This window comes from Thalassophryne amazonica, chromosome 4, assembly GCF_902500255.1.
Source record: "Thalassophryne amazonica chromosome 4, fThaAma1.1, whole genome shotgun sequence".
NCBI classification, from domain to species: Eukaryota; Metazoa; Chordata; class Actinopteri; order Batrachoidiformes; family Batrachoididae; genus Thalassophryne; species Thalassophryne amazonica.
In genome coordinates this window covers 20,199,273-20,212,799 of record NC_047106.1, presented here as the reverse complement: position 1 = coordinate 20,212,799, position 13,527 = coordinate 20,199,273, and the positions used below count along the sequence as shown (strand labels likewise).

At 39.5% G+C, this 13,527-nt stretch overlaps 1 protein-coding gene across 1 annotated transcript in view; it reads right to left on the bottom strand.

Moving 5' to 3' along the window:
- Positions 1 to 4,011: 4,011 nt before the first annotated feature.
- Positions 4,012 to 13,527, bottom strand: part of LOC117508875 (protein KIAA0100-like) — a gene marked incomplete at its 5' end in the record, with an annotated part of 32,170 nt that continues 22,654 nt past the window's right edge. The window contains 6 exon segments of the mRNA XM_034168719.1: positions 4,012 to 4,627; positions 5,426 to 5,465; positions 5,467 to 5,558; positions 5,891 to 5,931; positions 5,934 to 6,030; positions 6,169 to 6,263. Coding sequence (XP_034024610.1) covers positions 4,466 to 4,627; positions 5,426 to 5,465; positions 5,467 to 5,558; positions 5,891 to 5,931; positions 5,934 to 6,030; positions 6,169 to 6,263 — 527 coding nt within the window.

The following is a 13,527-nucleotide window of genomic DNA, read 5'->3' as shown; positions in this document are numbered from 1 at the left end:
AGCTACTCTGCACTGTGTTGGTATATGGCATTAGAGAACATAAAGAAGGAATCATATCCTTAAACCTAGTTACAGCGCTTTCTGAAAGACTTCTAGTGTAATGAAACTTATTCCCCACTGCTGGGTAGTCCATCAGAGTAAATGTAAATGTTATTAAGAAATGATCAGACAGAAGGGAGTTTTCAGGGAATACTGTTAAGTCTTCAATTTCCATACCATAAGTCAGAACAAGATCTAAGATATGATTAAAGTGGTGGGTGGACTCATTTACATTTTGAGCAAAGCCAATTGAGTCTAATAATAGATTAAATGCAGTGTTGAGGCTGTCATTCTCAGCATCTGTGTGGATGTTAAAATCGCCCACTATAATTATCTTATCTGAGCTAAGCACTAAGTCAGACAAAAGTTCTGAAAATTCACAGAGAAACTCACAGTAACGACCAGGAGGACGATAGATAACAACAAATAAAACTGGTTTTTGGGACTTCCAATTTGGATGGACAAGACTAAGAGTCAAGCTTTCAAATGAATTAAAGCTCTGTCTGGGTTTTGGATTAATTAACCAACCATCTTATCAGAAATAAGATGGTTCTGTACTATCACTAGTAACACCATGATGGCTGTTTTCTGTAGTGACAGTGGATTTCTACGTCATGGGGAAAACTTAAAAGGTTACTTAAAGGTTTTGGAAATATTCCAATCTTAGTTGTCTATCCCAAATCGGTGACTTTTCAACACTGGTCATATTGCCTGGTCAAGCTCAATGCTTAATCAATCATAAAGTAAAAACTGTAAATCAATGTTAATGCCATGGCCATCAGCATTAACCATGTGAGAGATTTCATTGATATGGTAACGGTGATTCAACACTGATTTTGCATTGAACTTTGCATTGACGACCATGAAAAAGGTTCCAATGATAAGTCAACATTTATTCAATGTTAGCTTGCTGACTTCTTATGAAATCTTTTCCACTAGGTTGTGTACATATTTGAGTTTTTGAAAGCAACCACTATGAAACAATCAAAAACCAAGTTTATCTAATTTAATACATTTTCTGTGGGGAAACGCTCTCTTCCTTTCAGACCCCACTCACCGCGTACCAAGCCTGAACACCTCACTTGCTTTCAGTTTCTGTTGTGGCTAACGTCTTATAAAATCCTTTCAATTGGGTTGTATGGAGGTATGACGTAGTATTTTGAGTTTTAGAATGTAACCTGTGAATGCAATCAGAAAGTAAGTTTCTCCAATTTGCATTTCAGTGCAGAATAAATTTTTTGCCTCTTTTGCCTCCCAGTTGCAGAACACATCATCAAACCCCCATCCGCTCCACATTCCGCAGGGAGCAGACCTGCTGAATGGGCTTTTATATAAGCAAAATAAAGTTGCTTTTTCAATTCATCTGGTGCATCAATTTTTATCGGTTTTCTATTGGCCATAATTAAGCAAGTTCTGTGGATGGACTCATTTAGGTTGTATGTGTGTTTCATGTGATCTTTAGCTTTGATTAGCATATAAGATGCTGCAGGTGCCCCGTTATGTAATGTTACTATGCGATTGGACGTCTCATTGTGCACCATTCTGGGTCAGTGTGCCTTGAAACAAGATATGGGTCACTGGACCAACTGTCACTTGTGAGCCACAACACAGACAAAGTGGACCTGCCAAAGACAAGGGCCTGAGAGGGAACCGGAATGTCAGGAGGCAGCCGGTGTGCTCCCACCCAGGAGCCAACACTTTAAATAGACCGCAACAAACCACAGCAATTATAGACAGCAGCCTCCTCTGGGACACTGCATTTTTTTCCCTCCCTTCAGCTCCCTAATTAAAACCATTTAATGATGATACTTTATCTGGCCCTCAATTTTCTGTCTTATTAAGGTTGCCCTGAATGTGTTGTTCCTTGAAATAGGTCAAGGCAAGAATGAAAATTGGCCTTTTAAGTATCCGGGTGCACCAGCAGTTTCCAAGACGAAAACTTCTACATTTTCACACCAGAGCCACAATTATTACTGCTGTACAAAATCCAGTTGAAATACAAAGAGAGACAATAATTTTATTAACACAAACAGTAGCATTTACAGTTCTGACAGAAAGCTGAGAGAAACAAATTCATTTTCTCAAAACCGTCAAGTGTGTCAAACTGAAATGTTTTAGGCAAACGTTTATTCCAACAGGCTTAGCAGCACCATTTCACAAATACTAGAACAGCTGCGTTACAAAAGTAACAAAAAATACTTTGCATAAAAAGTGCTTCTTTGTTGATTAGTTCATTCTGTTCATTCACAAAAACAGCGATTAGCGTCAACCGATTTTCTGTTGATGTCATCCACACGAGAACCTCCGTTCCCGGAACATTACAGTATTTATTTATTAATTTTTTTTATGCTGCTCAGGTCTTATTCTGACTGCAGTAAAGAACAATAAAACAGCAGCTGACAGACAGAGTCGCATGTACGATTAACTTAAAAAAAACAAGCTGCTGTCTTTAAGGAGAAAAGGCCTTCCTGTCACACCGACAGTCATACAGCCAGACATTAAACTCTTATTTGATAAAACATACTCTGATATACATTTGTGGCATTTCAAATTTTTTATTTTTTTTTATTTTTTTTACAACTCACAGGATGAACAGGCGATTTCAGCTGATTATAGCAAATTTTAATAAACAGTGTTCCCGAGCCAGCAGGAACATCTGATATCAATATTCCAGGTTGAATAATTTCTGAATGCTGAAATATTCCAGATACACCCCCCAAAAAAAAAACAACCAAAAAAAAAAAAAACACCGAAGAAAAGCAGCAATTCAGAGAAGCAGGAGATGGTGAAATACTTTTTCTATATAATGCACCACAGCACAATGACCAGTAGGAGGTAGTAATGAGGTCACTTTATGTTCTCTAAATGTGAGATTCAGACAAATACAGTAATGAAGACATATAGAAACAAAAGAATCATTTACATTAGAATTCTGCAAACTGGGCAGCTGTGCCTAACATAGAAATACAGGGCCCTATCTTGACAGTGTGTGACACATGGTCTATTTAAAAAAAGAATTACTCTTGGGTTGTGTCAAGGTAGTTAGTGCTACTTAAGCAGGGCTCCAGGAGCAACAGTGTTGGATTGAGTCCCGTAAGATAATAAGCTATGAGTGTTTTGTGGGTATAATATAAAATCAACCCACCAGAGTGGCACGCGCCTTTAAGACGCAAGCGCTTGCAACATTGCTACTGAGAGGGCGCAATCAGAAGTGAGAGGCTTTCCGGCAAGGAAACAGGTCGCTGTGTGCAAAACCAGCAGATAAAACACACATAACACTTGAAGCACAGTGACAGCTACAACAATTGTTGCAACCATATGTATGATGACTGTTTACTGACCACCGTGCATGTGTCATGCATGCAAAGTGCAGCTCCTTCAGCTGGCCTTTGAGAAAGGCATCACATACAAATTCCTCAATGCATCAATTTGAAAGGTAAGTTAAAAACTGTGGCTTGAACTGGAAATATGCAGTTTGTGTGATCCATCTGTGCGCTGTGACGCAGATGGATTGAGTGACTTGTTGTTTTGTGCCTTTTTTACATTTGGAATTTTTTTTGTATCAAAGCATGGGACGTAGCCCCATGGCCAGCCACAGGGATGAGGAAAAGCAGCATAAAAATATGTTACAATCCATAGTTGCTTTTCCATTGTTTGTGCATGTCACAGATCCACACGTGTTCAACAAACGTGCAATTAGAGGAAGTTGTTTGTGTTGCTCATCTCACAATTGTAGTCTTGGCTAACAAGTCTTCATACTGTCCCCCCAACTGAATTACCAAAGATTTATAAAACCAGTTTCATTGGCAACTACTGAGTTTTGATTGGATGCGGCCGTCTGTGACTGACGTGGCTACACAAGGTGTTTCTGTTCAGATTTTGTGACTATCCAAACAATTCAGATTATTGGGTTTGCTCATAAACATAGCTAATGGCTCAACCACAATGCAATGACAAGGCCTGAACTCACTACCACCCCTACAGGACAGTACTCTGTGGTGTGAAGTGATGTAATAAGGCACATTTAAAAAAACAAATAAAAAAGGTTTTCTGCCTTTGTCACTTTTAATACACGGTTTCTTTTCATTTCAGGTTCGTAGCCCTTTTGTACAAATTCAGAAGAAAACATCTTTAAGAAAGCAGAGGACACAAACATTTCAGTACACTTACCAAATTCTTTTTTGCTGTAGCGTGACACTTTACAGTCATAAAATTTTATATCATAATATTTATTCTGACATCCTGTTCATCCTGCATCTTTTTGCAATTCTGACAGAGAATACTTTTTAAAACAAAAACATTCAGGATTTCTTGACCACCTCTCTTGTGAATTCTTTGTGCATCCATGACACCAGACTGCTCTTCTTACCGTGAAGCAGACCAGACGGTGTACTTCAGGTTTTGTGAGAACGCGAGGACTCACGGTTTACTTGCGTCGACTGAAGATGCTCTTCTTGCTGGAACTCTTGACAGCAGGACTGTAGCCGATGAGGAGCCGCGCCTTCTCCTCCTCCACCTGCTGCTGCTGCAGGCTGTTCAGGAGGTCCGACTCTGCAGCAGGCTTCAGGCGAAGCTTCTCCTTTATCATCTGTGCAAGAAAAACAGACAAGATCAGGAACAGAAATGCTTCCAACGTCAGCGCAGTGTTGTTTACCATCTGCTGCTGATACTGAAGTACGACTGAAGCTCTCAGACTAACTGGATGACAGACAAGCACACAGTCTGTATTAACCCATGTAGTTTTTTATTTTGACTCCAAAGTCAAAATAACGGGGTCACCAAGCCTGCCACAAATACCAGGTATAATGAAAAGACCTTTTTTTTTTTGGGGTTTTTAAACAGTACTCTCCAGTGACCTTGACCTTTTGACACCAAAGTCAATATCCTTCTTGGGACCAAGATTCCTAACACACATACCAAGTTTGCTGACAATCAGGCAGTTAAAAAATAAGTTATTGTGCTCACACAGTACTTACAAATTACAATCTTTGACCTTTTGACCCCAAAATCAATATACTTCTTAGGGTCACTGTACATGAAGCATACACAAAGTGTGGTGACAACTGGGCCATACAACTAAAGTAATATCACTCATAATCAGGGGTGCTGCCAGGGAGTTTGGGCCCCATGAAAACAAATCTTACTGAGCCCCCCTCCCCCATATTATTTTGTCAGTATTATAATTGTATTAGGGGCCTCTCTGGGCCCCTACAATCATTCTCCTTATTCTACCCTTTTCGACACCCCTGGTCATAAGTCATATATTGTACAACTGAGTGACGTGTAACGTGTACCTCCACCAATACACCAAGCAATATGAGACACTTGGGGGTAATTAATTCTTACAAAATGTCACAAAGTGGAATCAAAATCCTGATGTAAATACCTGAGCGACAAGTGCTTTCCGACTGTCCCTTTTCACAGCCTGCAAAGTCCAGCCATGTCCAAGTGTGGTTGTGGTATTCCAAGCAGGGCAGAACCAGGTTCAAGTCCTTCCAGTCCACACTACTCTTCTCCCCCTGAGGCAGGAAAACAAACAAAACAAAAAAGCTTCATCATTTAGAAACAACTAGGAAGAGGAACAGCTGTCGGTTGCAGTAATACCTCATTTGGTTCAGGAGGAGTTGTGTTTAAAATATTCAGGGACAGACAGACAGATGGACAGACCAAATCTTAGTCTGTGAGTGGTATAATAAACTAAACCGATCAATCCTCACATGGTGAAGAGCTCAAACCCCTGATGACTTCATATTACATCACAGATGATGTATCAAAAGTGGACCTGGGAAAAGTGGGGCACACTGTGTGTAACCGCCATGAGAACGGGATTCATTCTAAAGCGGGAACTCACCTTATAGCTGACACACAGGGGCACCTGGGGGATCTTAATGAGATGAAGGAGTTGTTCATAGCAGCTCTCTCCTTCATCTTATCAATGTCATCAACAGGATGCTGGTGGATGACAAAAGGATTTTTTTCAAAAAACCTCCTCTCACACACCAGGGAAACACACAGATAAAGACAACAATTCTGTTGCTATTCTGAACATCAGACTACAAACCAACAACAACAACAAACAACAACAACAAGCAAGCCATACCTCAGGTGGTTTTCTGACGACCTCCTGACCACACCAGCGCGGTTCAGTCCCTGGGTACACCCTTTGCTTGGGCCCATAGCACCCATAGTATCCTCTGACGGCTGCCGAGGCTTGACTGCAATAGCTGTGACACACATCAATAATAATAATAATAATAATAATAATAATGATAGATTTTATTTGTAAAGCACTTTACATTAAATAAATTATCTCAAAGTGCCACAAAGACATAAAAAAAGATAGAAAGACATCTAAGATAATATTAAACAAACATAGAACAGACAATGGAATGCTTTTCTAAAAAGATGAGTTTTTAAAACCTTTTTTAAAAGCATCCACACTCTGTGGTGCCCATAGAGGTCAGGGAGAGCATTCCACAGATGGAACGGCTGAGCAGGAAGGTGCGCTCACCCACAGTTCTAAGCCCTGTCCTCGGAGACTGGAGGCGGTTGGCCTGTCCAGAGCAGAGACACATCGTGGGGAGAAATGGGGGGTGAGCAGTTCTTTGAGATAAAGAGGGGGCAGTGCCATACAGGTCAGGTTAGGGTCCATTCTGACACCAAGGTTAGTGATTGAAGATGAGAGGTGGATGTCGTTGGCTTGTGAAGGTGATGCTGGACGACCAGGTCTGGTGTGAGGTGCTATATAATATAGAGTTGGGTGTCCATCAGCGTAGCACTGGAATGACATTCCATGCCAGCTGATGACATGGCCAAGGGGGAACATGTATAAAGTGAAGAGGGTGGGGCAGTGTTAAACAGCTTAGTTGGCTGACACAACTGATAATGGGCTAATCAATACCACATGAGCGTCTGGCACAGAAAAACCACCATTGATTGGTTAGTTAACAGTAGAGATAACTGGCTGATGAGCACACAGAGAGGACTGTGATAACAGATTTGAAGACCTTCCACATCAGGTTAGTCATCCACAGAAAAACAATTCCAACTATTGGATAACAGACTAAATGTTTGTTATTTATATAGTTAAAATAGGGACAAATATTGACTATCTCATATTTAATTATTTCTACTTTCTCTTTTCACATACACACGTGGCATCAAAGTCATAGTAGACCAGGTTAATGTATTTCAAACTGCTTTAAATTGGATAAGCTTATTGTTATACCTCTTTAAATTGCTCCAAATCAGAAGTCAAATGTCTGAAATGGCTTTCATCTAGCTATATTAAAAGTGATACACTTTCAGTGATTACTGGCTCAAGATGTTATGATTTTAAATCTCTTCTGTGTCAAGGATATGAAGTAGGTTGGGTATAACTGTGCTTGTGTGTAAAATGTGCTTTCAAAGTAGATTAACAAAAGTAATGTTTGAGATGAACCTGCTAACCAAAATCAATTAAAATGGCCTATTTTTATTTTTACTTTTTTTAATTGCCCAGAAGACTGGGATAACTGATTACCATCGTTCTCTCACACAACTCCACCAGGGAGCATTCATCTCATGCAAAAGTAGAGACCATCATTCCTAAGGTATATGAATTCAGTGCTTTTATTAAATTTATTCTCAAAACCGTTATAGCATCGAATAATCATCTACAAACCAGTCAGAGGCGTAGCTAAAAATCTCACACCTGGGCATTGCCCAGGTACACTGCTAGTAAATTAATAAAATTAAAAAGAATGGAAGACATTTCAAGTTCAGAGCTATTCTCTGACATACTGATAAATAATGATTAAATCTACATTCTATAGATTACTTCAGGAACTGACCAGTACCTCATTGTAATTGTGCTCATAATGATTCTGTCTGCTTTGCACGTCACACCAGCTCTGTTACATCATGCGACTCTACTATTCTTTAAAAGCCTGTCCCACCGAATATGGAGCACGTAGCATGTTTTTTGGTACGAGTCCAGTCAATTCAACAATTGGTGAGAATAGTGGCTCTGACGGCAGAATATTCGGCTAACAAGGCTCATCTCTGAGCATGGCGCTACTTTCAACAAGTTCAAAATTTAGCAGCCGCTGTGTGGGGCAGTTTTGTGTATGAGTACTACAAGGACAAACAAGGTTTTTTAGAGGCATGTTGTAGTGAGGGCGAGGCTGTTTAAAGCCATTATCCAAGCACCTGACAACTACAAGAGGCGCAGAGGTGACTGTACAGGAACCCGTGGTTCATTTGTAATTGGTTCTGGCTAGGATGTGTTTGTGTTTTTTGGGGGGGATCTGATCTACACAGTGCAGGTGTATGTAATTAAAGTGGCCATCTCACTGTGGTTTCTTTTTTTGGTCACAGAAGCTGGGTGAAACACAGAACTGGTGCATTTAATGGCTCTGGAACACAGGTGAACAGCAGCCTGGCGCACGGATGCGCACACCGGCCAGACTGTACAACAGCGTCTTTTTTTGCACTACATTTAAAAAATGTGACAACATCTTGAGTGGATGCTGTGAATTGAAAACTCACACTTTAAAGAGACCAAGTGTGGGAGGGCTGGAGGTTTGGACTAAACACATGCCTAAACGTTGCACCAATGTCACGTTAACATGGTGCTACAGGATATATTTGGCTTGACCTGGATCATTTGTGGCAACACGAGCCATTCAATGGCTGGACAGGGCTCAAATGACAGGTCAGTTGTGGCTCATTAGAGGCTGATACGTGCCACAAGTGAGGTACAGAGAAGTACATCAAGGCACCTTAGTAGCATATATGTGATAGCTAACACGTGGATCATGTCTTTCAAAATAATCACTGACACCCCCCATGTGGCTCATTATTCATGGCTTATTATTTGGTGGGACCGAGGCTTAACAAGTTTCCAGCTTGTTCTGTCTGTTTCTATTGTAACCCACTGGTGTATTTGCAGTAGTGGGCATGGTTCCACTAATCTGCTAACCGCTAATTATTGAAGCTAACTTTTTTGTTAGTGGATTAGCTTTTCAGCTAACTTCAAAAACCATCTGCGGACCAATTAGCTTCTGACAAATTTAGCTCCGATAACTTTTAGACTGCAAACTTTTTTTTTTTTTTTACATAGTAAGGGTGAAAAACATTTATAAACCCTGTTGGCTCCTGTCTGCTATGTATTTTGCAGCAGTGAGGCAGCTGAGAGGAGCTGAGCTCAACTCTACCCCAGAAAGGGTCTGGCTGCCAGACTTCTACTACTACAACTACTACTACAACAAAAAAGAAAAACACAAAAGTCATTCTCCTTTACAGCATACAGCGGTTCAACCATGAGGGCGAAGTCCTCAAAGGAAAGCAGGTTTGGCTTATGGTTTTGATTTATAAACCAAATTAATCCAGATAGTTTAACTACAATAATGCATGGGCGGCTTCAAGGGGGCGCTAGAGCTCCCCCTGGATTTGCCATAGCACCCCCAAGAAAATAATTCCTCATTTATTATTTTAATTTAATTCCATCCCATGTTTTAAAGGCCTTGTCTACCCTGAAACTGAACTTCTACTATACAATCTTTTCTTTGTCATTTTCAAAAAGTGTTCCATTCAAAAAATATCTCAGTTCTCACAGATCCATTGAAACCACGTGAAAATGCTGTAGTACACATGCCAGGCCTGTACGTAGCGCTGTAATGCTTCTACAAAAAATGGAGAAGAAGACGCGGGGCTAATGTAGCAACGAAAACTAACATTTTGGAAACCGGCTCACAGATTAAATAAAGTCTTTTAATCTGACTTGTTGCCAGAATTCATCATCACAGATGAAAATTGTTCTGCACATGACACCCTTGTTTTGGAAGATGATGTCTGGAAATGCGTTAATTCGTTATGATGGAAATTACTTGGTAAAGATTTTATTTTTTAAGTTTTTTTTTTTTTTTTTTTTTTTTTTTTTTTTTTTTTTTAAGAGTTTTTAAAGAAGCCCCTCAGTGATTCTCTGCTCTGGGTGAGTTTCTCAGCCTGAGATGGAGGACGCCAGCACTTTGTCTCACCAACAAGAAGAAAAACATAATAATATGCTAAATTAGACTGTTAAACGACACTGTTAACATGTTACAGAGGCAGGGCGATGACATCATCCTTTCAGTTTTCCATAGTAAGACACTTCTGGCATTTACAGATTTATGCGATTAGATAAATATTCCACTCATAAAAGAAAACAAACATTCATCAACAGAACTGATTGTTTTACAGAAAATGAGTGTAACGTGACATCATGATAATAATAATAAGTTTATAACTTATAAGTTTTATTTATAATGCACCTTTCATTAATAAAAAATGTTACAGGGAAAAAATTAAACCAAGGAGAAATAAGATAATAAAAACATAAAATCTTAAGATAAAAACAGTCATCAGTCTGTAATAAAACCAAAATAGAAAAAAGACTAAGATGCAACAGATTAAAATTATTGAGACCTGTGAGAGGCCTGTCTAGGGGCTTTTTTTAAGCTTCCACAGTCTGTGGAGCCCTCAGATGGTCAGGGAGGGAGTTCCAAATATGGGGGACAGCTGAACAGAAAGCCCTGTCTCCCGTGGTGTGACGTTTGGTGCAAGGGGGATGGAGAAGATTAGTGTTATATGAACGGAGGGAACAGGAGGATGTGTGGGGAGCGAGGAGGTCTTTGAGGTATTTGGGGGCATTGCCATGGATGCATTGTTGGGTGATGAGAGCAATCATGAGCCAGTGAAGATTATGGAGTATAGGTGTAATGTGCTCCTGTTTACGTACTCTCATCAGAATTCTAGCTGCACTGTTTTGAATGTATTGGAGCCTTTGAAAGTTTTTCCAGAGATCCCAAAGAGCAAGGACTTACAGTAGTCAAGCCTAGAGGAGACAAAGGCATGTACAAGTTTTTCCAGCATCAATGATGACGTCGTACTGCAGTGAGTGTAATTTCAAGTTGCTGAAATGGTTCAGTTTTTGCTGCCCAAATATCCACAAATGGAACTGCAAAGAAGTGAAGTCTGTGTGGCCTAAAGAACTACCTGAGGAACAGCAGTAGGCACAGACAAAACAGTGACCCGGTGTCACTCCTGGCAATTACCCCTCAGAGCACACAGCCTGTGGACAGGAACCAAATCATTGATGCTTTTACTCTTAACAACAACAACAACAGGCGCATTGTGCTGTTATGAAGACATCAACGGTAGGTGAAAGATTTTCTCTCTGCCTGCTGTTGGCATTTTTTTCTCCTGAAGCTATGGGCTACACATGGAGGTCTGTGAATATGTGTATTGAAAAGTAGCCTAGGTTTGTGTGCGATTTTGGTCATTCTGTATGTCATTAGTGACTGTCGCAGATCAGAATGTGGCTATGTGTATGCATACCCGTGAATGTGGCAGAGGTGTAGCAGAGAGCCGTCATGATACATGAGTCCATAGCACTCTCAATGCCAAGCTACCCCATAGCAGCTGCAGAAAAAAAAATCTCTGGAGCCGCCACTGCATTAATGTCAAGTCCGTCATTGTACAAAGTGCAAATTTAACACATATCTTTTAATTTTAAAATAATGCACTAATTCTGAAGTTTTGAAGATTTACACACACAGATGCCAAACTGACTTATGGGTAAACTGAGCCTGCGATCACTGATTGGCTGATTCATATTAAAAACCAACACACAACTTAACGTGAGTGTTGATTTTTTACAAATAAATGTTTATTGTAAAATATGTCATTTTAAAAGAAAAAAAAAGAAAAAAAAAGGCATTTGCAAAACTGAAAATTCTGTTTGTTAAGTTGGGATTCAGGTAGCAACATCCATGTGATAAAACCTGGCATCATTCACACTGCATTTCTGAACTGAATTAGTGTGAGGCGCCTTGAGGCGACTCTGTTGTGATCTGGTGCTATATAAAGTGAGTTAAACTGGACTGAGGCTCAGTTTACCCCTAATGCAGTTTGGCATCTGTGTGTATTAATGTTCAAAACTTCAGAATTAGTGCATTGTTTTGAAATTAAAAGATATGTGTTATATGTTCACTTTATACAAACGACAGACTTGACATTAATGTAGTTAAACTATCTGGATTAATTTGGTTTATAAATCAAAACCATAAATCAAACATGTTTTCCTTTTGAGGACTTTGGCGTCATGGCTGAACCACTGTATCCTGTGAATGGAAATGACTCTTCCTTACAGCAGTGGGCAGGGCACACAAAGACTTGCGCTGGCTCATTGGTTGTGTTGGGTTTGTGATCATCTCTGATTCTAATCAGAAGCATTGGGGGTGTTTAAATTCAAAACTGGCCAGTCAGTAGCTGAGTGTACCGGAGACAATACTGAAAGTTATCAGTTAGTTGTAGCTTCCGCTAAATTTTTTAGTGGTTTATTGGTTTAGTATTTTAAAAATTAATTTTTCAGTTAGCTGATTATCAGTTATCGAAGCTAAGTTTTTGGTTAGCTGTGCCCCACCACTGTGATTTGACATACGGTTTTAGGAGTTTCAACTGCAAAACAGGATGTTTTCAAGCAATTTCTACATACAACCCAGTGGTTCCCAAAGCGTGGGGTGTGTCCGCCTGGTGGGCTGCAAAGGTACTGCAGGTGGGCCACAAATGGCCATTAAAAAAAAAGTCTCTGAATTTCAATTTTGTAATAAAAGTTTACAATGACCTAAAATGATCATTTTTTAAATGTAATCAGAAGTAATAAACCAAAGCCATTAGATTTAAATGATATGTTATTTGTTATTTTACCTAGTTTAGCAAACTGTACGGTGCATCTGGAAAGTATTCACAGCGCTCAACTTTTCCACATTTTATGTTACAGCCTTATTCCAAAATGGAGTAAATCGATTTTTTTTCCTTCAGAATTCTTCTCAACACCACACACCGTGTACAATTTTGAGCTAAAAAAAAAAATTCATCCACTTTGTGTGGAAAAAGTTAAGTGATGTGAATGCTTTCCAGATGCAGTGTATATCTATATATATATAGTGTTCAGAATAATAGTAGTGTTATGTGACTAAAAAGATTAATCCAGGTTTTGAGTATATTTCTTATTGTTACATGGGAAAGAAGGTACCAGTAGATTCAGTAGATTCTCACAAATCCAACAAGACCAAGCATTCATGATATGCACACTCTTAAGGCTATGAAATCGGGCTATTAGTAAAAAAAAAAAAAAAGTAGAAAAGGGGGTGTTCACAATAATAGTAGCATCTGCTGTTGATGCTACAAACTCAAAACTATTATGTTCAAATTGCTTTTTTAGCAATCCTGTGAATCACTAAACTAGTATTTAGTTGTATAACCACAGTTTTTCATGATTCCTTCACATCTGCGAGGCATTAATTTTGTTGGTCAGAAACCAAGATTTTGCTAGTTTACTAGTGTGCTTGGGGTCATTGTTGTGTTGAAACACCCATTTCAAGGGCATGTTCTCTTCAGCATAAGGCAACATGACCTCTTCAAGTATTTTGACATATCCAAACTGATCCATGATACCTGGTATGC